The sequence below is a fragment of the Podarcis vaucheri genome (assembly GCF_965113315.1).
Source record: "Podarcis vaucheri genome assembly, chromosome: 2".
Classification (NCBI taxonomy): Eukaryota; Metazoa; Chordata; class Lepidosauria; order Squamata; family Lacertidae; genus Podarcis; species Podarcis vaucheri.
In genome coordinates this window covers 94,455,121-94,483,099 of record NC_138760.1, presented here as the reverse complement: position 1 = coordinate 94,483,099, position 27,979 = coordinate 94,455,121, and the positions used below count along the sequence as shown (strand labels likewise).

The following is a 27,979-nucleotide window of genomic DNA, read 5'->3' as shown; positions in this document are numbered from 1 at the left end:
ACCCTTCTCCTTTTTCTTACTATTTCACTTAAATAATTTTATATTTATTCCTTCAGGGATCTCAGCTTGCATGTAGCTGGCTGGTTTTTTAAAAACAATATTGCATATTATTTCTTCTTCAATTTAGAAAGCGCTGTGCAGACAATGAGTAGTTGTGCCTGTTCTTCCATTTGGGGGAACAGTTGATTAATTTCTAGAGAGAAGTTGATATTCAAGACAAGCCCACCCCCATATCAGCTATTAATTACAGCTGACCCCACCACGCACCCAGCACGGAGGGGGTGATTTATCGCTGGTGCTTCTTTCATTGCAAGAAGATGCAGGATGTTAGCAAACACCTGCAGTCCCACTGCAGCGATATAGCAGAGCATCCTCTGGAATGGGGTGAAAAGACGCGCAGCAGCTGCTGCCTTCTCTTCCCCCCTCTCCTGTAACTTGAGAGGCTGCGGATATCTGCCAGTAGGTGGCGCCCTCGGCCCAGCCGTAGCCCCGACTATAGGCTATATATATCCTATGATAACAGTGCAGGGGCTCAGCTTTTCCAGCGACTTCTAACCAGGGGAGGGGGTAGGAGAGGGAGGAAAAAAAAAAAGAGAGAGAGGAAAAACACTACCCCCGTCTCACGGTGTCCCTCCTGTCGCCATATTCTCCATGCAGATCTCCAGCAGAAGGAACCCCTTCTTAGGGCAGCAAGAAACTTCAACTCCTTCCTGAACACCTATATAATATTTTAAAACAGGCTGCACAGAAGAGATCGTCTTCCAAGGCCAGCTGTCCAAGATGACTAACATATCCTATCACATCTCCAACCTTTTGGAGAAGATGACATCCACCGACAAAGATTTTAGGTAGGACCCGAGCTTTGGTAGCGTTGGGTGCATATAATATTATGCGTGGGTGCATGTTGTAAAGTCAGGTTTTGAGGTTTCGTATGTTGTTGGCTTTTGGATTGCACACACGTGTGTGTGTTTCCTTGCAAGCCTTTTAGAGGGAGGGGTTGTGGAAGAGGGGGAGGCTTTTTAAAAATACCTACGCCTGAAAAAGGACGCCCTTATAAAGGGGATGATGTGAACTAAGGAGGCTCACTGGCTGTAGTCAATGCAATATCGCCCCTCCCCCCTATACCATGGGGCCTGTAGTGATTGCTGTATCTATAGACAGGGTTAATAAGACGGATAGGAAACGTACTGCAGGCTTCCAGGGTTGAGAAGGAGAATGCTGCCTTCCTAAAATTTCTCACTGGGTAGCTGATGTTATGATAACCTTTTATGTTCCTCCTCCGAGACAGAGGTAGAGATGCACTGCTGCTAGACAGCTGCAGTGGGCCATGGTGGGAGTGGGTGGGGAATCTTCCTAATCAGCTGTTACCATTTGGGAGACGATTGGTCGCCTTCAGTGCATTTTTAAAGAAAAACAAATCTGATCTCGCACAGCTGGGGAATAATAGCCAACTAAGCCCTTGTGTTTGGAGGAAACCAAACTGAAGTTCGGTTGTAACTGGAAGAAGATGCACCCAAGTCTTGCAAGCAGCAGCTGAAAACGGGCTGTAGGTTACGGCTGCATAGAATGTATATTTGAAGGAATCACTGTACAGTATGACTAAGTAAGAGGAGTGGGTGGGAAATCAGCCACCAAATGTGTAAAAGAGGATTTGTAGCTCTGCCCTCCAGAATATGGTGCAGAGGGAAGGAAGGAAATCCCTTTGATTTCCATGGAATGTATGGCCTAAATTGGTCTAAATCCAAGCACTAGGATTCTGGTTAGGGTTACCTGTACTTGAGGGATGCAAAAAAATATGTTCTATGTTCAAAATTGTGAGGAGGAATCAGGGTATCTATCGTGTGCTTGATGTGCCAACAGTATTGGGCTGGTATGGTGTCCCATCACCTTCTAATACCAGTGTGATTTATACTTGACTACTGCACTCATGGGGGGACGCGGGTGGCGCTGTGGGTTAAACCACAGAGCCTAGGGCTTGCCGATCAGAAGGTCGGTGGTTCGAATTCCCGCAACAGGGTGAGCTCCCGTTGCTCGGTCCCTGCTCCTGCCAACCTAGCAGTTCGAAAGCACGTCAAAGTGCAAGTAAGATAAATAGGTACCGCTCCGGTGGGAAGGTAAAGGGCATTTCCATACGCTGCTCTTGTTCGCCAGATGCGGCTTAGTCATGCTGGCCACATGACCCGGAAGCTGTCCACCGGCTCCCACGGCCAATAAAGCGAGATGAGTGCCGCAACCCCAGAGTCGGTCACGACTGGACCTAATGGTCAGGGGTCCCTTTACCTTTACTGTACTCATGAATAGAATTTGATTCTATTTGGGGAAATGATATTGAAATATGTTTACATTTCAGGGTGGTGATATCCTGGTGAATAAACATAATTGTTTATACAGTACACTTATTATTTTACTGTGTGTATAATATGTGTTGGAAATAAAGTATTCCTGTAAACACTTACATGGGAGTAAGCCCTATTGAATCCACTGGGGCTGATTTCTGAGACAGCATGCCTCCAATTGCACTGTGAATTTATTAAAGGCCCTGAACCAGTTTTACTCATTTTTCTCAGTGTCTCAATTATATATCTGAGTTGTGTATTTTGAAAGCTTACTATTTTAACCTTATTTCTGGTGGTTACTTATAACTGAGAGTTCAGCTCTTTTGAGATTCCAGTTTTAAGCAGAAGTCCTTTTTTTAAAAAAGTCTTCAGAAGGAATACTGTAGTTATTAAATATTTTAGATAAAACCTTAATGGGATAATTAACTCCAAACAAGTATTTTTAAAAGTTCTTATATTCTGACCTTAAATGAATATATTCTGAACAAAGCCCAACTGATTTCAGTGGAACTTGCTTCTGAGTAGGTGTGTCTAGGTGGCAGCTTTAAGGCATAAACTTGTGAGGTTCTGTGATTAGTCCATGTGTGATGAGAATGAAGAGTAATGACTTCTACTCTGATAGAACATCCCACTCTGAGGCATTAGGAGCAGGCCAAGGGCATCACATTGGCACAGCAGTAAGTGTTGGGTGATCTCATTAATGCCACATGTGGAGTCACTATACTCAGGTGAGGTGTGGGCCTAAGTATACCTATAAGGTTTGCAGCAACCACAAAAAGCAGGTATATTGATGCTGACCTACAGCACAATCCTATCTATGTCTATTCAGAAGTAAATCCTATTGAATTCAGTGGAACGTACTCCCTGGTAAGAGTATATAAGATTTCAGCCTTATACAGTATACCTAATTTTTGAAGATCCTACCTGTGTGGCTTGCAGCTAGCTAACACAGTGGATAATATTGTGGTTGGTGACTAGTTTCATGATGGTGGTGGTGAGGCAGCTGCAGGACTAAGGTTGGAGCAATGGGCCAAATGTATTTATGTTTCCACATATTGCATACTTCTTTGGCTCTGTCTGCCCTTTCCAGGAACTATGTGTGGGAAGAGCTCCTCTTATTTCCTCTTCTCTTTCCCCACTTCCCTGTTCATGTTTTGGCAACAGCAACAAAGGGGGAAAGAGCTAGGTAGGAGAGGTTGATTGGGGCTTTGTATATTTTCATATACAGTACATTTCAAATAACTCTAGGTTCCTAAGGAAGCCTTTCATTTCCATTTACGTATTCCATCTCTTCTCCCCAAAGTGGATTTAGACAGTGCTACTTTTCTAGAAAAAGAGGTGCTGGAACTGAGCTCCTGTGAGCTTTGGCTGGGAAAAAAAGCCCTGGATATAGATATGGAAGAGAGTAAAAAATGCAGAGAAGGCGATAGAAAGAAGTTTAGGCAGCTTAGATTGTGGCACAGACCAGCTGTGAGGAATTCACAAGCCAGGCTTGGCCTATGAATGGTGATAACGCCTTACCTGTAACACCACAGGTTCTTAGTGAGCACCTTGTGGGTGCCATTGAAATGGTCAGCTCTTTAGTGTGCCTGGGTCTGCTCCCTGCACGCTACTTGTTCACTTTTATATATGGAGCATTTGCAAATAATGCCTTTCTGTGAGTTTTCACCCTATCCCCAAATATGTAGAAAATCCTGTCCCAATTCTCAAGGCTAATCCCTCACTGAAAGCTTTGGAGTCCTTCGCATCTGATTTTGCCAAATATTAACAGCTTCCCCTGCCCTGTCCAAATTATGTGCTAATGATTCTCAAGCAAAGATAAATGGTACATTAAGAATGGCTGTTTAGGGCTAGAGATTATGCATCATTGGGAGCTGCACTTTGTACATGATCCCGGAGAAACGATGTTTTGCAATAGGTATTAGTATCTCTAGGGAAGTGCCAATATTAAACACTGAGGTGTGGACCAAGTTTTGTTTCTGTGTAGCACTGCCTCTTCCAGCACCCGTTGATAAAGTGCTGGCTTTGTGTCTGGCATAGCACTTTGGTATAAGCTAGCACCCGTAGCATTCTGTTAATGAAGGAGAATACTTAACATTCTCTAATTGTAAACCATGCATTTGAGAATAGATGGGAAGATAAATATAACTATTTCAGCTAGTGAAGGCTCACAGAGCTGCTTCCACTTTTGGGCAACAGATGGAACATGCCATTGTCCCATTGGTGTTTTGCTGCTGCAAATACTTAAATCATGCACATCTCTCCAGTCATGTAGTATGTGCAGAATTAAGTGTGGTTGTGTTGGAAAGATTGAGGTTTTTTAAAATAAAAAAATGGTTTAAGCTAAGTAAATACTTTGCTTCCATATGCCTGGTTATCGCTAGTTAAGGGAATTCTGTATATTGATTTAACTAGTAGGCAATCTATGGATTGGTTACTGTTGGTAAAGGTTTGTTCTTCCTTTCACTCCAGCTCTATGGATTTTAATCTTTCATTCCTTTTAAATTGGAACTGCTTCTGCCAATCAGCACAACCTATTGCTGATGTGTGTGTCGCCCCCCCCCCCAGGTTTATGGCTACCAATGACCTGATGATGGAACTGCAGAAAGATTCCATAAAGCTAGACGAAGACAGTGAGAAAAAAGTTGTGAAAATGCTTCTAAAATTACTTGAAGACAAAAACGGGGAGGTGCAAAACCTGGCCGTCAAATGGTAAGACCCCTCTACATCAGCTACAGCAGTACTTGGGTTTTTTACGTAAAACTGCTAAGTAATCCAAAGGAGGCTTGGACAGGTTTTGCGTGGGCTATGTCGTCTTGTATTTTGCTTTTCACCCTGTATGAAAACTTGCTGTTTCACACAATGTAGGTTCAGTTTCTTTGCCTGCTGATCCTGTCCACAGACACACCTTGAGGGGATTATGGATGATCCTACAGCATATGTGTGTGCATATTTGCTTGCAATAGAAAGGTGTACTTTTTTTTGTTTGACTTGCCATCTCCCAGTGTTGCCTTGTGACAGATGCCGCTGGTATAAGGCAAGTTCCTATGTTTGCTCCCATGAGTACAGTATTTCCTTTATAGCGGTCATCTTCCAAGCCTTGTCTGCAGAAGATTTATATTGGGAACAACTTCATTTCATGTGTGATACCTCTTATCTCTTTCTTCCTTGCCACCCCCTCACCCTGGCATTGCAGTTTGGGCCCTTTGGTGAGCAAAGTAAAAGAATATCAGGTGGAAACAATTGTTGATACACTGTGTACAAACATGTTATCAGATAAGGAACAGCTCCGGGACATCTCCAGTATTGGGCTGAAGACGGTCATTTCTGAGTTGCCTCCTCCATCTACAGGTAAAATGCACAAAACCAAAACCCGAACTCTCCTATTTGAAGTTTTGTAAAATTCCTTTTCCAAATCCTAGAAGCTATTAAACAGAAATGCATTCATGTCCTGAGTGGAAAGGGTTTATTTTACTTTTAAAGCTAGAAATGAAATGGTTGAAAATTACACTAGGACTTAATGCAAATCTCACCACTCTGACTAAAAAATTGTCGTAGTCGAAGGAAGATAATCTACATTTGAAGCATTGCCAGATATATTTCCTTGTTCTTTTTCAAACCCCTTAATTCCCCTCTTTTGTTGACCATTCCGGGTCGCCCAACCACTGCCACAGTGTCGTTTCTCCTGGCAGATCAAGAGGAGATGATGACTGCAAAGGTTGTCAGGTTTCTAGCTGGGGCAATCAGAATAAGGTCTACTATTTGACTGCTGATTCAGGAACCTAAACTGTGTTTTATAGAATTTACTTTTTATTTTGTTCTGTGTATATCACATTGTTTTTTTGTTGCTATGGCCGATGGCTGATGCAAATAAAGTTTCATTCATTCACCCCTTAATTCTGGTTTTCTCCCCACCCTAATAGGTTCCACTATGACAGCCAACGTATGCAAAAAAATCACAGCCCAGCTTACTGGAGCCATTGGAAAGCAAGAAGATGTCTCTGTGCAGCTTGAAGCTCTTGACATCTTGTCAGATATTTTGAGCAGGTATAAAGAAAATGTTTCAAACAGTTGTGTAGTAGGATGCATCTGCAGCAGCTTTCTAGAGATGAAGAGCACAGAAGCATTATTACGCTTTACTAAGTGTGTTATTTCCTGGCACCAAGCGAATGACACGTTAGAGAAAAATCAATTCAGGCAGTATTCATAACTCGGTTTTAATGAGCTTGTTCTTAAAAACTGTGTTGATAGGAAAATATGTGAATTCTGTTCCTCATTTTGTTGTAGAAAGGTGTAGAGAAGTGCCAGCAAGTTGTTTCTTCGTGGTGTTTATGTGGCCGCTATTTGGCGAGGAGTTATGCTGACACGAGTCTCCTGTGTCTCTTGCCCATGACTGCAGGTTAGGGGGGACTCTGTATTCCTTCCATTCCTCAATCCTGAACTGCCTCCTTCCTCAGCTGACAAGTCCCAGGTTGGCCGTGCGCAAAAGGGCCATCATTGCCCTTGGCCACTTGGTTTTGACTTGCAATGGGAACATCTTTGCAGAGCTTATGGAGCACCTCTTAGCAGAGCTGAAGAGAAACAACTCCACCTCTACCACCAGAACATACATCCAGTGTATTGCTGGAATCAGCAGACAGGCTGGGCACCGCATAGGTAAGTCGTCTTTTGCGAAGGCTTTGCCACTTGTGACTGCTGTTACCCAAGTGGATTTCTATGCCTATATTTCCCCCGTAGCTCTTGGTTTCCTTCCTCTAGTGAGGTGGGATTTTTACCTGGGCCTATTTTGAACTCCTGAGTTAATATCTTGGGGATCTACCGGTAGTTGTACTACCATAACATCTTTTCCTGCTGTAGCAACTTTGAGTATCTTACGGCGTAAGCAGGAGCCAAAGGCAGTTTTTATTGCTTGGGTAAGCTAAGAACCTTTTATACTAGGATCAATGGGGCTGGAAGATGCCCAGGTGTATGAGAGCCCAGCTTTCTGGCCTAAGATTCTAATAGGCCACTAGCAAAGGAGTGAAGAAAGTGTCAAAGATATATACAGAACAGATCAATTCAGATGGCTCCAGCAAATGAGCTGGGAAATTGCTCCATATGGATAATTGTAAGCAATAAAAAAAACTTCAGCGGGTGATTTAAATTGAGGATGAAGGAGATATTCTCACTGCGGCTGCTACTATTTTCTTGGATTTATGTGGTCCCAGATCTATTGATTTCTAACATGCAAACTGCCATTGCACTGCTGTAACTGGATAAGGGCTCCCTTTCACGTTGTAGAGATAGTTATGCATTATGATATGTCTGAAAAACTGATATTTCAGATTTTACTTCCAGCACTATCGGGAGCCCCCTGACTACTCACTAGGCCTGGGAAAATTTATGTTTAATGGTTCACTCCTTCGCTGTCTTCTAGGAGACTATCTGGAAAAGATGATCCCCTTAATCGTTCAGTACTGCAACGTTGAGGATGATGAGCTGAGGGAATATTGCTTCCAGGCCTTTGAGTCTTTTGTGAGAAGGTTTGTGTATGTTTATCATGGTCTGGTTTTCCGTGACATGCAAAGTTCAGCATGCCGTGTTGCTTTGTGTATTTTTTTTGGGGGGGTGGTGTGGTTGTGAAGGGTCTGCTTTTCAATAAGCTGCTATCCAGAAATCTGTGCTATCTGATCTGATTTTATTCTGGTTAAGGGAATTGTGTCTCAGGAGCCCTCCAGTGATGTTTTCTAGATGGTTGTCTGGCCCCTTTGCATGCCTATGTAATGACTTCCTTATGTTATATAACCACACCTGCTGGAAAGGGCCTTACCACTGAATGGAGACCTATCAAGCAGGACACATCTGGTGGATCTGGAAATTTTGTAGTGAAGAGTCGCAGTTCTAAAATAATTGAAACTTGAGTCATGTTTCTGCAGCTGAAATCCCCAATAGTTTGTTTTCAGGGAAGAGTATAACTTCCTTTTCCTCATTGTTCTAAAGCTTAAATAAAATGAAGAAAAGGGCTTATGTCATTTAAAAAAGACAGGAATAGAGTGAGATTGAATCGGGCATTATGAAAAGAGATTGTGTGCTTTGTATAACTGTTAAGGGAAATTTTGACACACTGAACCTCTCCTGTGATCCTGCCTAGAGTGGTCCAGTTGTGGAATTGTATCTGGTCCAGATAATGATTTTATGCAAATATCAGTTTCCAGATTGATTTCAGTAGAACCCCGGGTGTATACATATTCCTTTGTGCATGTGAATCTGGCCTTTTTGTTGAAATGAATAGGCAGCGCTTCGAGAGGGTCATGTGTGCATTTGAGACCTCATAGTTGCAATCAATCACAATTAAGAAGTATGGTGATGTTTCTGAAACTGATGTAAGGTGTTTCAAGCCTTGGGGGTGACAGAGACTGTTATTAATTGGTTGTATGGAGAATACTATTTATTGAATTAGGTATTTTATTCCATTTTCATTTGAGCTTTTCTTGCTATTTTCAAAGGTGTCCAAAAGAAATTGGCCCTCACCTTCCTAGCGTGACAGCATTGTGCCTCAAATATATCACTTATGACCCAAACTATAACTATGACAACGAGGAGGAGGATGAAGAAGAAATGATGGAAACTGAAAATGGGGAGGATGAGGAACAAGGTATGGCATGCTTAGGAATCTGATGGTGATATATTCAGAGAATCCTGGGCTGCCCCATCAGTATCCTGAACAGTCCTTTCAAACCTCTCTGTCTCTTTCCTGAGCCATCCAGCCCAGAGGCTGGCATGGAGAGACTCATCTTTCCATGGTCAGCAGAACATGAAAACAACGTGTTCATTGCTTTTAAAGTAACCGTAAATTCACTCTCCAAAAACATGTCCAAGTTGATTTTGGAGCACCTGCAAGATGGGTTTAAATAGATCAGCTGAAATGAATTATTTTCATTTTTAAGCAGGAGAGGCAGTGAGGCCTGGCTTAGCTATAATCAACGGCCACTTGGCTCCTGTTTCTCAGATAGGTCTTCCAGTGCCTACTTTTCATAGAATCATAGAATCATAGAGTTGGAATAGACCAAAAGGGCCATCGAGTCCAACCCCCTGCCCTGCAGTTGTTTGAATGAGAGGGAGAGATAGCAAGCTTCTTCCCATTGTGTTGACTGAGACTGGCTATTTCTCAACTCTGTTCCTCCATAGCAGGATCCACTGAGAGGCCAGTCTATCCAGCAGCTAGCAGAAGGAAAGAGAGTGATTCTCCTTCTCTTATTCTTGCTGGGACATGCAACCAACTTGACCTTTTTCCTTTTACATTTCTTTTCTGTACTGAAGTATGTCCAACACGGCCCTCTGTCCCTTTTCCTTGTAATTCTAACTGGACGGAAAACTATATCAAAATCCTATTGTACTGCAGTCTTACGGGAAGATTTGAAGCAATGGTTTATTGTCCCATTGTTCGCCTTGTGTTTCTTTGTTTGAAAAAGAGAAATAAGATGTAGACCTGTTACACCCTTAAGTAGTCAAGATCTACATTTCCACTTTCCTAATGCTTGGTTTTCCACTTTTCCTCCTTAGAAAGTGACGATGAGTACAGTGACGATGATGACATTAGCTGGAAAGTTCGCAGGTCTGCGGCGAAGTGCCTTGAGGCTATTGTCAGCACCAGGCACGACCTCCTGCAGGATTTCTACAAAACACTCTCACCGGCTTTAATAAGCAGGTTCAAGGAAAGGGAGGAGAATGTTAAAGCAGACATCTTCTGTGCTTATATATCTTTGTTGAAGCAAACGCTGCCCATTCAGAGTTGGTTGCATGCTTCAGATGAGGCAAGCAAGGAGGATATACCTCTCACCATGCTCCAGAACCAGGTGAGTGATGGAGCAGGCAGCCAGGGGCCTGAAGAGATGACCCTGCCTCGCACAGAGATGGGGAACCTGCAACCCTCCAGATTTTGCTGAACTTCTACTCCCATCATTTCTGACCACTGACCTTGCTGGCTGGGGCTGATGGGAGCTGGAAGGCCAAAGATTCCATATCCCTGGCTTAACAAGGTGGTTTCAAAACGATGAACTTACATTAGATTCACTGGCTTGGTTCAAATGGAACTCTGTTGGTTCAAATGGAGATCTGTTGCCCTTAAGACAACTGATGATGAACAAGCTTGCTCTGATATGATGAACTGGTTCCATAAGTAGATAGACAGCAGCAGCAACAGGAAGATGCAGCCTACTATTTTGTGGAGGAGCCCTTCCTCTCTGCAGATGCCTTGGAGGAAAGGTGCACTAGTTTAGCATGGTGGGGAGGTCATGGCAGCCGTGGTCCAGGTGCAATTTTTATGGGGGGGGGGAGTGACCAGGCACCTCCACAACAGGCACCTTCATTGGAGCTTGGCTCTGTGTGCTAAGAAGCTGTGCTTGGCTGTAGCTCTGGTCTGTGGTCAGGTCTCACCTGGGAGTGGGGGGGGAGCAGGAGAGTTGGCTGCAAGGCTCCAGCCCACCCTCCTCGGCTGTGGCATGCCTTGAGCCTGGCTGAAGCAGCTCCGCTCCTGGGTCAGGTGTGACCCAGGGGTGGAGAGCAGGAAGAGAGTCAGTGGCAGTTTTGCCGCCCCTCTCCTCTCCTGAACTGTGGTACGTGGGAGGTAGGCTCTGCCCACCCGCCTCCCTCGGGGGTGCACTCCATGCACCCACCCCAGGCGGTGTGGGCATACGCTCTGCCACTTGAACATTCACGTAATTGGGTCTTCTGTCAGCTTATGAAAATGTGGTGTGCTGTGAAAATGAAATAAGAAAATAACTCGTCATCAGCACCCACTGCATTGTTTTCAAAACAATATGATTTCTCTAGCAGCTGTAGCAAAGCAGCTACTATTCTGAAGTGAGCAAAATGTTAGCTGCCATTTAGAAGTTGTGTTTCACTTTCTGAATCCATATCTCAGCTTGATAGCAATGGGGTCTGTGGCTCTTGAGTGCTTGCAGAGATAGGGCATGCATTGATTTGAAATGTACTTGATTGGAATGATCCTACTTCGTGGATCTTGGGGGAACATTTTGGTGGGTCTGAAGTTTTAAAAATGGCTCCTGTTCAAACGTTTGGACACACAGTACACTTGCTATTGTTGTTTAAAAAACATCCCTTTGGAAGAATAGTTCATGTGAAAAACTTTATCTGAAAAGAATTGGATCCCCTATGTGTTTGCTTCCTGCCCCCCTCTGAGAAGCTCACCCATGTCCACATAGATGAATATTATGAAGAAACAATCCACGACTATAACCTTTCCTGCATAACAGAAACCATTTGCAAATTGGCTCCCCTTCCCATTCCATACTAAATGATTAATGCCCAGTCTTAGACTTGGATCACTTGCTTCTTTAGCTTCGTGTTGGGTTACTAATGAGTTTCTTTCTAACCTTACAGGTTCCAAACATCGTCAAGGCCTTGCACAAGCAGCTCAAAGAGAAGAGTGTCAAGTCAAGACAGGGGTGCTTCACTCTCCTGACAGAACTGGCTAATGTTCTTCCTGGTTGCCTTGCAGATCACATTCCTGCACTAGTACCTGGTAAAACTTGTCAGGAGGGAGGGGACGTAGCAGGGCAAAAGGTTTTCAGTATAGAATATTTTTCATTCTCAAATGTGATGCACCTAAACCATATGACAGTGGCTTCTTTTACATACATAGCTAACCTTCTGCTCCTTCAGAACAAGTTGGTGGATATTTTACCATTGGCTTTGCAGAAGCCAAGAGTTGGTACTATCTAGTCCTTTAAAAATCCATTTGAACTTCATGGGTTGGGGGTAGTGAGCTTGAACTTCATGGGTTGGAGTTCTGAGGTGAGCTTGTTCCAGCACACCTTTGCTTTAGATAGAATTGGAGTGTGGCGAGAGAGCAGAGTTTACCTGCCCTCTGAGGAGCTATATAGTAGGGGAATGACTTCTGTAAGCTGTTATAAGGCACCCAAAGGGATTTGTACATGAAACAAATTGTGCGGAAGGTGCAAATTATTAAAGAATGCAAATTTATCTGTGACTACATCCCCACCCTGCCAGTTCTCTTTGTATGAGTTTAATTCTGTCTGAAGCTAACTTTGTATTCTAAAAATAGAACCAAGCTGACTAATACTTTCTCCAAACAGGCATTGTCTTCTCCCTGACTGATAAATCCAGCTCCTCCAACATGAAGATTGATACGCTGTCTTTCCTTCACGTCGTCCTTTGCAACCACTCCCGGGATGTGTTCCACCCACATGTTAAGGCCCTGTTGCCCCCCGTCGTGATTTGCATAGGGGATCCCTTTTACAAGATAACTTCGGAAGCTCTGCTGGTTACGCAGCAGCTGGTGAAAATCATCCGGCCCCTGGATGTGCCTTGTACGTTTGATGCCAAGCCCTATGTGAGAGACCTCTTCTCTGCTACTCTGAAGAGGTTGAAAGCTGCTGACATTGACCAGGAGGTGAAAGAACGGGCCATCTCTTGCATGGGGCAGATTGTTTGCAACCTTGGAGATTACCTAAGCAGTGATCTCCAGCCAACCTTGAAGATTTTCCTGGAGAGGCTGAAAAACGAAATAACCCGACTGACCACAGTCAAAGCGCTAACTTTAATTGCCAGCTCCCCACTCAGAATAGACTTGAGGCCCATTCTTGCAGAAGGATTCCCCATTTTGGCTTCCTTCTTGCGAAAGAATCAGCGTGCCTTGAAACTGAGTACCTTGACGGCTCTCGACATCTTGATCAAGAACTACAGCGACAGCCTCAAGCCGGCCATGATTGAATGTGTTCTAGTAGAGCTCCCTGATTTAATCAGTGAGAACGATATGCACGTTTCTCAGGTGGCTATCGTGTTCCTTACAACCTTAGCTAAGGTTTATCCTTCGTCCCTGTCCAAGATCAGTGGTACAGTTCTCTCGGGACTCTTTCAGCTTGTTTACTCGCCTCTGATGCAAGGCGGGGCCCTGAAAGCCATTGTGGACTTCTTCCAAGCGTTGGTTGTAACTAAGACAGTCAACATGAGTTATGCAGAACTGATGAAGCAGCTGACTAGCCCTATATACTCTTCGAGCCCTGGTGGGGCACCTGCAAATTTACATAAGCAGGCCTATCACTCTGTTGCAAAGTGTGTGGCAGCCCTTTCTTCCGTGTGCCCCAAAGAAGCACCCGGGGTAGTCAACCAGTTCATTCAGGATGTGAAGAATCCCAAGTCCAGCGCTGCTGTAAAAATGTTGGCCTTCCTTTCCCTGGCCGAAATAGGACGCACCACGAACCTCAGCGCTCAGAAGGAGCTCAAGGCCGTGATATTGGATGCGTTCGCTTCGCCCAGCGAAGAGGTGAAATCAGCAGCTTCCTACGCTCTGGGCAACATCAGTGCGGGCAGCCTGAAAGAGTACCTTCCCTTCATGCTCAAAGAGATTGGAGGCCAGCCTAAACGGCAATACTTGCTGCTCCACTCCTTGAAGGAAGTCATCAGCTCCTCTCCGGGAGAGAGTCTGAAACCCTACGTGGAGGACATCTGGGCCCTGCTCTTCAAACACTGCGAATGCACCGAGGAAGGGACCCGCAACGTAGTCGCCGAGTGCCTGGGGAAACTGACCGTGGTGAATCCTTCTCAGCTGCTGCCCAGGTTGAAAAAACAGCTGTCATCAGGTATCAATGAGGCCAAGCCCAACTGTAGCACTATTAAGATGCGGTCGGCACTAAGGCCCCCTGTGCCTTTCGTGACTCCTGTCATTGAGCCAGTGCTGTGGAAGCAAGGGCAGCCCACTAATGAAGTCGAGTGAAGCAACTGCCTCAGGTGGTAGAAGCCCCCGAGGTGGTGTCTCCATGGGCAGGCCTTAAAGCTGGAACTAGTGGCAGGGCCTCCCTCTCCAGTAGATGAGTGATTTTGTTTGGCGTATTTTAGTTAGAGGGATTTATAGATGGCTTAATCAAAGAGTTCTCTGTGGATAATAACCTTGGACATACAAACTCAGCTAAAACTCACAAAACTTACTAAAAACTATGCATTTGCATTCATTTTTATAATATTAGCAGATGGTCGCTAGATGCTGCAGCAAATTATAATAATTTGTTTGTTGGCTCTTCTGTATATTGATGCGTGTGTAGCTTCGGAGGAGAAAAGGCAAGAGAGATATTCCAGCTAGGAGAACAAAATGACAACAAAAAAGGGTGGGGGAGACTATTCTGGTATATAGATGACTCGATGAAGAAGAAGAAGAAGAGTTTGGATTTGATATCCCGCCTTTCACTCCCTTTAAGGAGTCTCAAAGCGGCTAACATTCTCCTTTCCCTTCCTCCCCCACAACAAACACTCTGTGAGGTGAGTGGGGCTGAGAGACTTCAAAGAAGTGTGACTGGCCCAAGGTCACCCAGCAGCTGCATGTGGAGGAGCGGAGACGCGAACCCGGTTACCCAGATTACGTGACTACCGCTCTTAACCACTACACCACTACAGTATTTGTTTTTAAGAGAAAAAAACCCTTAGGTTTTTATTTAAAAGGGCAAACACTCGTTCTCTTCTACATTTGTACGTTCCTAATGAAACCATATTCTGTAGGGTATTAACAAAGTAGGTTTTCTTCAGATGTCTTAACATTTGCCTAACAGGGGTGTCAAATATAATGGGCAGTTCTGGGTTAACCACTAGGCCAAGTCACCTTAAAAATTATCTGTAATCCCCCCCCCAAGTATGTTTATCAGTGTACGCTGCCTTGCTATTTTGTGATACATTATAGAAATACTTCTATACAATGGTACCTCTGTTTATGAACAGTCCTGTGAACAAACCATTTGGTATACAAACTTCACAAAACCAGAAGTAGTGTTCTGGTTTGCAAACTTTACCTCAGTCTATGAATGGAAGCCGAACGATGGAAAGGCACCGGTGGTGGAAAGCCTCATTAGGGAAAGCATGCCTTGGTTTAAGAACGTGTTTGGTTTAAGAACAGACTTCAGGAATGGATTAAGTTCGTAAACCGAGGTACCACTGTATATAAAGTAAGCATACTGTGGAATAGGGCTCCAATTTTATTTGGGCTTGCTATTGTGACAGAATTGTCTGAGTGCAGCTCTGTGGATGACTATCTTTATATAATGGGGGGAGCAATTGGCTACATTCCACATTTCAAGGGGCTTCATCTAGGAGGGAAATTTCTGCATTGCAGAAAATGGGTGTAGGCTCTTATCGCTGTGACTAATGCAGAGGGAGATATTAAGGAGTCATCACAGAGGTGTGGGCTTCCAGAATGAAATTAAACAGAGATTTTCTTTTCTTTAAACCAGTGTTTATGTTTGGGAATAAAGCACTGGAAAGGTTTTTAAAATCCCATTTTAGACAATACAGTATTACTTTGCCAGGCTAAATGTTCCCAGTAAAATTCTGCTCATACTGTCAAGCATATTTGTTTGTCACTTTACCCTACCCTTCGTCTGACAGTGTGCAGCTGCTGCCAGTCTGCATAAAATTTTTATTTCATTAGACCATTAGATGACCACCCTGCTTAAACTGCAGCTGTCTGCCAAGTGGCTTAAGCAGGGAGATGAATGTAAAGTTAGTTATAGTTTTAGTCCTCTAGCTGGTAACATCACTTGAGTACCAAAAAAGGTATGTCATGCACACTTAATATTCCTGTTTGCCAGCTTAGCTTGGATTTCTCTCTCTCTCTCTCTCTCTCTCTCTCTCTCTCTCTCTCTCTCTGTGTGTGTGTGTGTGTGTCTTTTGGAGTAGTGGAATCTGAATAGCAATCTTAATAAAATGTTATCTGATCTCTATGCTCCTTCTTAAGACGATTCTTTGCTCTGTTTTGATTGCAGGTTCACCATATGCTCGAAGCACAGTAGTAACTGCAATCAAATTCACCATTTCAGATCATCCACAGCCCATTGATCCCCTTCTTAAAGGATGCATAGGTAAATCTTTGTTTCATGCAGAAACCTCCCTGGGTGATCAGAATACCAGGCATTGTTTTGTTACGATAAACAAATACACAGTGGCTGTACAAGTGGTTTGCTTTAACTGCCTGCAATTCCCATTTACCGGTACTCAAAAATAAATAATCTAGGGGAGTTGTTCTTTAACCACAATCAGTGGAACTGCAAGGCTGAATGCATGTTTTAGAAGGCCCCTTCAATATATTAGCCATTATGCTTTAGAGCAGAGAAAGGCATACTGGGATTGAGTTTACGCCTGGTTCCTCCTCGCCGCCTCCCTGGTTTAATGGGGGACTTGAAGAGCACTGATTACATTGCAGGCAGCACACACATGGTGCCAGAGCACAACTCAAAACAACCCTGATGATAGTAGTGCCCCCCTGTCCTTTAGTGCTGGTTTTGTCATGGAAATGCTCCTTGTGCAGGAACTTGTTTGTTTCTATACATGGCTTGGTGATTTCTACAGTAATCTATCCACAGATTAAGGATGGGTGAATTTAGTAGTTTTTTGGAGCCACCTCATAGGTGAAGAATTAAGAAATTTTTAAAAATCATGGATGGAATCAAAGGTTGTACAAGACGAAATTTGCTCATACAACAGGACCTTGGCTTTCTCTGCACAGCCCTAAAATCTGCTCTGGAGAGTCCCTTAACTCCTTCAGATCAGACTTTGGAGGGCCCATGAGAAGAGAAAGGCAAAGTCCTGTGGTTCCAGCCATGCACAGATTTTGCTTTGGACAAAACTTCTCATCTGCAGTTCAGTTTACGCGGAGGCTGCTAATTTCAATACTGCATGATCAGGTTTGTCAAAAGGAAATTGCTTCCTGCTATATATTCTGACATTTCGAATACATTTGAGTTCTGTTTCCAGTTTTAGTTTTCAGAGAATGAAGGAAAAAGGGAATGGTGTTAATAACAGATGCAGCTAGTCTAGTCACTGCAGGCCTCCTCAACCTTGTGCCCTCCCAATGTTTTTGGATTAGCTGCATGTTGGCTAGGGCTAGTTGTAGTCCAAAACATCCGGAGGGCATCAGGGTCAGAAGTATAGAAAAGAGGGTTTAAGGTGGCTTGTTTCTACAATGCCAACACCTTGTTTTCACAGTTTCTGTAGGTGTGACTCAGTTGATGGGGTATTGTGTCTGTCTTTTATGGAGTGAGACTGTCATTTCATAGTGACGTTCCCATGCTGATCAAAGGTGACCATGCTGGATCTTGTGAGAATATTTTCTTCCACATCTGCGACAAGGTGACCAGTTGCTGTTTCCCAGCTGGTTTTGAAGTAAAAGCTGCTTTTTTGTACTATTACTATGCAGGTGACTTCTTAAAAACACTTCAGGATCCCGACTTGAATGTTCGACGTGTTGCTTTAGCTATGTTTAATTCTGCTGCTCACAACAAACCTACTCTGATCAGAGACCAGCTCAGCACAGTACTGCCCCACCTGTATAATGAAACCAAGATTAGAAGGGAATTGATACGGGAGGTATGGACCAATGTAGATAATATTATCCATTTCAGTTTCATATTGTGATTTGGCTTTTTCCTGCAAAGTGTGTGGATTTATCTGGTTTAACTCCATAGGTTCTGTTTGCCTAAAGTCTGCATATATTGCATAAACAGAATACATAATTGATATTTGGTTTAGCAATTTCACTGTAAAAAAGGGAAAATATGGTTTGGCTTCTAGTTTCATGGACCCGATAGCATTTTAATGCCCTTACGAGTAGCATGAAGTAGCAAATGTTTTTCTGACAACTGAAACAGTTCAAACCCCAGCTTACACACACATTAAAAAATGCTTTGCTGATAATGTCTTTGCTTTAATGTCCAAAGTAATTACCAATGTAAATAGGCAATAATCAGGATAAGGATAAATGGGCTTTAATATTTTGTATAGCAGGGGAGTGCAGACATTTGTGATTATTATTGGTTGGGTGGAAAAGTCTAATAGCACATGTAAACTTTAGCAGAAGTTAGATCTGTTCATTTCATCATATATAAATTTTGGCATCCCTTCTAACGATTTATAAAATTCAAGAAATTATGTTCTCCCCATGTAGTACAACTTGTGTTAAGCTTTACAGTGCAATCCTATGCACTTAAGTTTCAGTGTTAAACTGAACTTTCTTCCTGGTGTTTTTAGGATTGTAGCCTCAGGGCAACTATGTGGTATAGTTCACTGTTCAGGATAGGGACTGTGTGTTTTCTGGGGAATATTTGAGGCAGCAGCGGATATATAAGAGAGGATTTAAATGTTGTTGACACTGGTGTCATGCAGATATTGCCTACTGGAAAGCTCTTCTCTCTTTGAATGACCAGGTGTAATAGCATTTCCCCTTTTTCTTTTTTTAGGTAGAAATGGGCCCATTCAAACACACAGTAGATGATGGCCTTGATGTAAGGAAAGCTGCTTTTGAGTGCATGTACACACTTTTGGAAAGCTGCCTTGACCGACTAGACATTTACGAGTACTTGAATCACGTGGAGGATGGCTTGAAAGATCATTATGACATCAGGGTAACTACCTCCTTTTCATTAGCAGCAGAGATTATTTCATCTGTTACTACTTCACTAAGGGCTGTTTGGAGGTTGCTCACCTCCCACGCCATGTAGAGAACAAGGCTGTTTTCTTCCTCCCTGTGCCCAAGTGAATGCCTAAACTTGGGTGTTGTTTGAACATGAGCTCTTTTATATATTCCTAAATACTGAAACCCTTTTTAGTGGTTTTGAAACTCAGGAGATCAATGTTTGGACATCACTTCTATATAGGAGAGTAGGGAGGGAAGTGTTGCCGGCCTGCAACTCACTGCCATTCTTGTGGAGTTTTTAGGAGTAGGGAAACAGCTGAACAATGCAGTTCTGTAATTTGCTTCCCTGGTTTATCATAGAAAGATCCATCATTTTAAAATACAATGGGAAATTTGGTGCAGTGATCCATTTGAGGCTGATGATGGTTGCTTGAACCTGTTGTGTGAAAGTGATCGTATGTTACTGGAAATTGTAGCAGTGAAAATCTTCAGGGGGGAATAGTTCATGTAGCCTTTTCATTTTTCTCCCCCATATATTTTTTTTAGATGCTGACTTTTATTATGCTGGCTCGCCTTTCAACACTCTGTCCTAATGCAGTCCTACAAAGATTAGAACGACTAGTTGAACCCTTGCGAGCAACTTGCTCTACAAAGGTAATACACTAGGAAAGCTCAAATATTTCATTTCCTTGAGCAGTTTGCTTCCAGGTCTGTTTGATCCCGTCCTCCATTCTCAGGCTAGATAGAATACCTACCTTTCAGTGCTGTAAGCCAGGGATAGCTAACCTTTGGCCCTCCAGAGGTTGCTGGAATACAATTCCTGTATTCCCTGACCTCTAGACCTGCTGGGATTTGGGAGCCCAACATCTGGAGGGTAATCCTGTACAGTATGTAAGCCAGTTGTTTTAAACCAGAGTGCTGTGGCACCCTGGGGTGCCTTGATGATCTGGGTGCCACAGGCAACACTGGCCTCTGTCCCTCTTCCCTTCCCTCCCTCAGATGCCCCATCTCATCTCTGCCTCCCAAATGCTTGCACAGCTGTTTGTTGCAGCAGCCCTGGCTAATAAGCTCCACAAGCAAATGGTGCCTCTGGGAGGCACCTCTCTTTGGAGTGGGGTGGGGGGGTGGGGAATTCAGAGACCAGTGGTGACAGTAGCAGCTGGCCAGAAGACACCAAGGAGAGAGGCTGAAGGAACACTCCACAATGAGGGTGTTTGAAAAAGGGTGAGAGGCTGCCAGCTCAGCAAGCAAGTAGTGATGTAATTGGGCTCCTGGGCCCCAGTGGTGCTGCAGAACGAATGCGGTTGGCCAAGGGAGTTGTGGACTCAAAAAGGTTGAAAATCTCTGCTATAAGCCATTGTAAGATCTCTGTGTTTTATTCAGTGCTGCTGTTCCTCTCACACAAAGACTTCTGCTCGCTCAATGCAATTTCTCCAGTTACAGGATTGGTAGTCAGTTTGATTTTTTATTAGCATATTTTTGTTCTGCCTGAAGTTCATTTTTAAAATGTCTTATTTTTCTTAGGTAAAAGCTGGCTCTGTCAAACAAGAATTTGAGAAGCAAGATGAACTGAAACGCTCGGCAATGAGGGCAGTAGCTGCCTTATTGACCATCCCTGATGTAGATAAAAGCCCTGTGATGGCAGAATTTTACTCTCAGATCAGAGCAAATCCAGAAATGTCTTCACTTTTTGAAAGCATTCAAAAGGATTCTACTTCATTGTCTGCTGCAGAATTAATGGACTTGAGCTAGAACTCCCAATGTTCTCCTCCTCCTTACACTCCACTATGCTGAGGGTGGACAATCATATTCTAGAGCTGATTTTAGATGCAGATGCCATTTTAAAAATGACAACTTCCTATATAAACAGGCATGATTTTAGAAACATAAAAATGACAGTAAGGCCTGTTGATATCAATAGGGTAACACCACTTTTAAGGTCACTTATTCTTTAGCTCAAATACACAATCATGATTTTTTGCCAAAAGTTGTGCATTGACAATTATATCTCAAATCACTGATGTGGTGGCACTATCATGGAATTTTATAAAACAGTGATAAATGAAGTTATGCTATAAAGATCTCATAATTGCCTCAGTTAGTGACTTTTATGTGTGCTAATTTTACACTGACTTGAGTGACTTTCATAGTAGCAGGTGAACTGAAGTGCTAAACTATGAAAGTAACCCAACTATCTTCCACGATGGAATGCCTTATGCTTAATATTCGTCTGTTACCACATACCTCTTAAATGCAGCAGCTGGGTATTTACTATTCCCCCCATGAGAGCTTGATACCAAAGCATTTATTTTAAAATACAAAAAGTTAGCATGTCACTCCCAAGAACCATTGATCTTTCTGGTATGAAGTATTTAATAATGAAATGGCACCAACTGGTTATAAAAATGCTAACACCAACATACTGCTGTTTAAATCTCACAGTACAGCAGAGAAAATGTTAATTTCTTGCAACCGTGGATTATTAAGCTTCACTTATACGATTTCCCCCCCATTTGAGTCAGTCTGTGAATCACTTAAGTGCTCTATTTATAAAACAGGGTGTCACCTTTTTTGTTCTACATGAAACACATCCAATGAAAATAAAGATCATAAATGCATCAGCAGTATTGATTCAATCGCAGCTTTCTTTTTTCTTTGCAAGTTGATTTCTGTAAGGAGTTCAAGTTAGTTGCTACAAAAATACTGCTTGTTACTAGTCATACCTCAGGTTAAATACGCTTCAGGTTGAGCGTTTTCAGGTTGTGTTCCGTGGCGACCCGGAAGTAACAGAGGCGACCCGGAAGTAACGGAATGGGTTACTTCCGGGGTCCGCCGCTCAAAATGTCACATGCATGTGCAGAAGCGGTGACTCGTGCACATGCGGGTTGCGTTCTGCTCAGGATGCGAACAGGGCTCCCATTCGAATCCAGAGGTACCACTGTATGCAGATATGGAAGTTCCAAGATACCCAATATTCTACCCATCCAGCAATGACTAAGCTTGTGCTCTCAACTTGAATAAAACAGAATGTAGGGTTGTACAGGATTTGAGGTTATATTCTAAATTGTAAGCAGCATCTGCTTTCTTCAAGTGAGGAAGCAGGAAAGATCACAACACATAGACAAAGAATAAACAGGTATGCTGCCTTGTAGCAAGTCATTTGGTCCATCCTAGTTCCTATTGTCTACTGTGCCATGTAGCAGGCAGGGTTCCCTCCCAGCCCCTACCGACAGATGCCAAGGATTGAACCTGGCATCTTCTGCATGCTAGTCAGGAGCTCCACCACTGAGCTATGGCCCTTCCCCAACTTCTCAGAGCAGAACACCTTAGTAATTACCATTTCACATACTATGCATATGCAAATGAGCTTTCATTGAAGCTGGTTCCAAAGGAGGTATACCTGTTTGGCACAGTCACTCTTTTTAAGATGTATGTTTTAAAGCAAGCTGTGAAGTTACCTTGAGCAGATACAGCTTAGTGACTTAAGAATTCCTGCTTTTTTCTCACTGCTAATGTACACCTCTTCCGTGATAGTAAATTGTAATTGTGTGGGTTTGCAAATACAGTATCTGTTAGCAGAAGACAGTAGTTTATAAAATATTACTACCTTTCTAACAACTGATCTTCATATGAAGTTACAAAAATTGCTTTTATATACCCTCACAGCAGGAACATCAGTTTTCTGACACTTTTTTGTTTTGTTTTACTTTTTATTAAATACAGTTGTACAAGAACAACTATTTATTCATTTTCCTCACTGCGCAGTCTGGCATTTGGATTGGTGACTTTGATAGCAAGCTGAGCTGCTCTTTCCACAATTACCTTCCGATTCTTGGATGAAACATTGTGAGCAATCTCTGCACAATAGGACCTGATAAAAGATAATGGCATTGTGTCACGAACAGTTCATTACCATTTTAAATCTAATTCTAGGAAAGGCTGAGTGAGAATCTAAGATGCTGGAGGTCCATGAAGTAGTCAAGTATGTACTGAGGAAAGTAGAGGGGTAATTACATATTAAGGACAATTGCACAACAGTCCTAATGTAAATGTTCTACCTGCAAGTGGGACATTATGTTGAAATACTACTGTACTATTATGTCAAAAACAACATGTCTTTGTTCAAGTCTATGCGCAGGAGAAATGGCCTTTGCATTCAAATGTCACTTTCCACAGGCAGGATGCTTTTGACATAGGGGTTGGAGGCATTTAGATATGTGGAAGCAGTATGCTTCCAAAAGGAGTGCCTAGTTTTTTTCTGTTCTAAATGCAACTTGAAGACTCCAGAAAGCATAAGGGAGTCATTTGTTACAATACCACACACAGGCTTAAACGAACTGGAAGACTGAAGGAAATAATGTGTAAGGAGCTTCCAGATCAAGGTAGACCATGGGATTCTTAGCTCCCAAGGACATTGTTCCCCAAGGGCAGTCCAGATGGAGGATTATTGTGCAGCAGGTGCTGCTCAGGTTTCCACAGCATCCATGCAACGTCATCAAAATCCCAGCATACCATTTTAGATTTAATCTTATTTTGTCTTGCCACAGAAAATTCATTATGTGAAAACAACACATTATACAACTGCCATCATCACTGCTGTGCAAGTTTCGAAGTACTTTTTTTGGTGGCCAGTTTGTAATGGGTGTGATATTTCTGTGGGTGGTCTTTATTGCTACACCCGAGTTGTTCTTTTCAATGGTCCAAACAATGAGTGTGTGCCTATTTCCACTGCTTGCTGAAGGCACACTGAAATTCCAACAACCCAGTTCAGAGGAACTATGTTCTCAAGATCGCAACATTGTAAGAGATTCCCTTGGGAGACAAAATCCAGGTACATCTACTGCAGTTAAACGTTTTTAACTGAGGTTTTGCACAAAAACTATACAAAAAAATTAATAGCCTTGATTGGGCCCACAGGTACAGAAATACCCACTCATATACTCAGACTGAGGAAAGATAGGAGTAATTTGAAGGGAGGGACCACAACACCAAAGATTACCCGCTGGTGTGAATGGAAAACAGCAGTATAGTTATGCACATTTTGATTGGGTCCAGTAAGAAAACCTGCCCGAGCTGTGCCGTTCCCTATTTGACTGAGCTGAATAGATATTGGGGAATCAATAGGACATTATAACCTTCCTCAAAGAGCTCTCTGTGGCATTTTAGCCTACTAACACTGTGGTAGAGTTTACAGAGAACCTGTCCCAGGCTGCCTAACAGGAATCTGAACCAGGATTTCCCTACATCAAATTTCAACCATCCCTAAACCTCTACAGAATTATCTTTGAAGCAGATACCTAAATGGTACCAACTGATACTCTGCTGTACTTTGAACACTATAATGGATGCAATGACCTTCCCAAGCGTGAAGACAATCTTCCTCCCCTCAGCATTACTACATTAAAGAAATATTAATATTGTAATATACAAGGAGATTTTCTAGTGGTAAACCTTCCAGCAGTGACAGATTGAGTTCTAATCCTACACAGGAAAAGCGGAAGATCGAAAAGGAAAAAAACGGATGGGGAAGAGATGGCTAGTAGCAGTATCCCATTAAAGAAAAGAAAAACAGGTGTGTGAGAGATGAGCTAGATCCCACAACTCCCAAAATCTTTTTGCATTCAGTGACTACTACTCCTGTAACCAAGCCAGAAATCTTCAAACACAACATGGCATCCCTGAATCCCTTTTCCAACTCACTTGTTGCTCATCATCAGCACCTCCAGCTCTTTGACGTTGTGGACAAGGAACTTTCTGAATCCTGAAGGCAACATGTGCTTTGTCTTCTTACTGCTACCATACCCAATGTTGGGCATCAAGATTTGGCCCTTGAACCTTCTGCGGACTCTGTTGTCAATACCTCTGGGCTTCCTCCAGTTACGCTATAGAAATCCAGGGAGAAAGAATATCAAAACCTCAACATCTGCACCATCTATTCAGAGATCTAATATATTACCATGTCAGTGCTGCAAAACCAAAACACAAGCTGGCACTCTTGAGTATTTTAATATCTGGTGATTCATCAAAAGGACACCTTACCTTAATTTTGACATAGCGATCAGATTGATGGCGGATGAACTTCTTGGTCCTCTTCTTGACGATCTTAGGCTTGATGAGGGGTCTGAGGGCTGGCATCGTGTCTAACAAAAACAGAGCACACCTAAGGAATCAACACACTATAGGAAATAATTACCCTAAAAAACAAAAACAAAAACCACCCTGTAGCAGCGCATCTTTTCTCCCTACCATGTCGAAAGCTGGAAGAGCATGAAAAGCTCTCCAGTCCTGGGAGGTAATCAAATTAAGAGCTGAACCTCTGAATTATTTTCTCCCACATCTATTTAGTGCAGAGAAACCTTTTAAAAATGCCAGTAATGTCCTAGGCCTAAAATACATATTATTAATGGGCTTTGTGTAACATATGCTGTAAGTAAACCCATTACTAGTAAAATGAGCTGCAAGATTTCACAGAAATTATCCTCTTGCTATTATCTTTCCATGTTAAGTTTTCCATTTTAAAAAATATTTCATAAAATTAGTAACATTAACCAGATATAATACAAGCGGACTGGGCTGATTCAAAATGGTAACTAACTGTGGACTTTTTCTCATGATGTTTTATTTGAGTATTCCATCACTTGGGAGTTGTGGCTGATGGCAAAGCTCCTCAACTGTGCTTACAATTGTACAGTCATACCTCGGTTACAGAAGCTTCAGGCTGCGCGTTTTTGGGTTGCGTACCGCGCTGAACATGGAAGTACCAGAATGGGTTACTTCTGGGTTTCGGCGCACGCACATGCGCTAAATCGTTTTGTGCATGCGCATAAGTAACGAATTGCGACCCGTGTGCGCACTGCGGGTTGCGAAACGTGTCTCCCGCACAGATAACATTTGCAACCCAAGTGTCCACTGTACCCAAATAGAATCCTCACACCTGCCACCAAATATATAGAGGTTGAGCGAGGGACAGTACAGTAATTTAAATCCCACTTCACATGCTGATTGAAGGTGGATGGTACACAAATGTTCACACCTATGAAATATTTATGGGTTGCATCCAACCAAATTGTACTCAGCAGGGCCCCCGAAATGAATGAACCCAAGTTACTCGTGTCTATTAACAAATATACATTGATCTGCTACACCTTCATGAATTTTCCCGATAAAACTGACTTCCGAATAAGTACCACTGTCAAAGATTATGCCAAAGGTGCTGTATTTTGCACGTGCGCGCGCACTCACAAAAATCCAGCCGAGGTAAATCAGGGCCAGAACCTTATGCACACTTAAGCCTCAGGAGAAGGCGATGGGGTTTACTTCGGCCTAAATGCACATTATGACTGTGCTAAGCGCTGTGTTGCAAAGGTCGATTTAGAAAGCTGAATTATCCGCGGCGAAAAAGCTCAGTTTGTGAGCAACTTCTTTATTTGAAGCCAAGCCCTCCACCTTCGATAAAGATTTACTCGTCGGAAAAGCTCAAACCCTATTAGGAGCTCTGTCCAGTTTCCCCTCCATGGACCACCACGGAGGACCCATGGTGCTACTCTGGCGAGCGAGGGCTAAGCCTTCAGGCCCTTGTGCTTGTCTGCTTTGCCCTCGCCTCCCGCCCTCTCCATGCAAAGGGAAACCGAGCTTCGCCCCAAGAGCGCCCCCAAACTCCCCGCCCCCCCCAGCGCGCCTGGAAATAGCGACGGGCCCCGACAGAGCAGGCCTCAAGCTGCCCCTGGAAGCGGCAAAGTTCCCCCAGGAGCCTCTCCCGGCAAGGATGACAACGGATCTCCCGGACTTACCTGCTGGAGAATGGCGGCACCCGCGCAGGGAGCGAGCGCGGAGAGAAAGAGCGAAGGCGGAAGGCGCAAGGGTTGATGGGACGCCGCTGTAGGGTCCTGGCAGATCGGGTGAGAGCCACACCGAGAGCACAGAAGGACATAAAGGCGGAGTCACTCAAGCCTCTGCTCCTCCTAAACAGAACCCTAACGTGTATTTTATCATAGAAAAACGTCCTGGCTGAATATTTCAGACTTTAATTGTTATATTAGCTTCTGTGAGGTTAGCTAGCTAGGGATATTAAGGACCTGGAAACGTCACTTCCGGCAAGCTGTAGCAGAGGGGCAGGAGCTCAGAAATAAGAAAGTGGTAGAGAAACTTGGGCAGGGAAATTTCGGGTTCGCATGAAAGCTTTTTTTAATGCTTCCCACCTCAAAAAGGGTGCCCATAGATAGCAACGAAGGAATTGAAGATTTTGGCACGGATTGGACAGCTTCATGTTAGGCATTAATAAAAAGTAGAATCAGAAGTTATGGCGTGGTGGTGGTGCGGCTTAGAGAATCGGAAGTGGAATCCTGTGTATCAGTCTCACCTTAAAGTCTAGGAGCTGAGTGGTGGGGAGCTTGGAGGCGCTTGAGCAGGGGCTGCTGCTACAGGGACACCTGGTGGTCTTACATGGGTAGCGCAGGCGCAATCTCCATGCCGCAGCTTCTGCGGTTGGTTCTGACCGCCTCGTGGAGTTGCTCGCAAGTTTCGCCCGCTCTCGCGTTAAAAAGTAACCCCGTTTCTTCTACGGCAGTTTTCTGCTAAATAAAACGCTCGTCTTCCAAAGGGACCACTTTTATAAGTTTAAAAACAGACTATTACACAGACCATTGTACATCTGCAGTGTGCAATCCTGGACAAGTCTCCTCAGAAGCAAATCCCATCAAGGTCAATGGGTTTTGCTGTCAGGTTCATACAGGGAACAGGTTCTTAGTTATGATCATCATCTCTTAAAGACATGCTTGTTGATGATTCAGAATCTCCTGCTTATCCCTGTGTAGCCTTATGAGGCTTTACCCTCGGGTGGGAAAAATATTGCGCCTGGGAAAGGGAAGTGGGAGTCAACAGACACTCAAGGAATAGTTTCGGAGAAAAGGCTTTTATTTCTACCATCCATGAACTGGTAGAAGGAGCAAGTGTGATAAGTCACAAAAAGCATGCACGAGTTCACAGTGATGTGCACAAACATATATACCCCTTTCCAGTTCCCTCCTCCTTTCTCCTCCTTCTTCCAGAGTCCTGCCCCATGTTGAGGTTCCTGAGCATGTACAGAAAGCTGTCTTGGGACTATTGTGGACTCTTGGCAGGAAAGGGGGTGAGGGGGTTTCAGTGTGTTCCAGTTGTTTCATTCTTGTGCTTTGGCATGGTTCCTGGAGAGAAAGCAAGTTGCAATGTGGTTCTGAGAAAGGCCTGAGAA

The 27,979-nt window shown here is 43.4% G+C and overlaps 2 protein-coding genes across 2 annotated transcripts; one reads left to right on the top strand and one right to left on the bottom strand.

Moving 5' to 3' along the window:
* Nucleotides 1-529: 529 nt before the first annotated feature.
* LOC309524586 (cullin-associated NEDD8-dissociated protein 1-like) lies at nt 530-21,374 on the top strand. The gene is made up of 15 exons (XM_082209266.1): nt 530-848; nt 4,905-5,048; nt 5,533-5,687; nt 6,260-6,383; nt 6,736-6,992; nt 7,753-7,858; nt 8,822-8,970; nt 9,879-10,171; nt 11,718-11,859; nt 12,434-13,939; nt 16,106-16,201; nt 17,536-17,705; nt 18,575-18,739; nt 19,297-19,404; nt 20,275-21,374. Exons 1-15 carry the CDS (start codon nt 781-783, stop codon nt 20,500-20,502), a joined length of 3,711 nt encoding a protein of 1,236 aa, XP_082065392.1. The 5' UTR covers nt 530-780; the 3' UTR covers nt 20,503-21,374.
* Nucleotides 21,375-22,439: 1,065 nt separating this feature from the next.
* On the bottom strand, nt 22,440-26,676 carry RPL32 (ribosomal protein L32). The gene is made up of 4 exons (XM_082210862.1): nt 26,541-26,676; nt 24,790-24,890; nt 24,451-24,632; nt 22,440-22,621 (listed from the first exon to the last, which is right to left on the bottom strand). The coding sequence occupies exons 2-4, from the start codon at nt 24,883-24,885 to the stop codon at nt 22,492-22,494; spliced, it is 408 nt and encodes a 135-aa protein (XP_082066988.1). The 5' UTR covers nt 24,886-24,890; nt 26,541-26,676; the 3' UTR covers nt 22,440-22,491.
* Between the last annotated feature and the right edge of the window lie 1,303 nt (nt 26,677-27,979).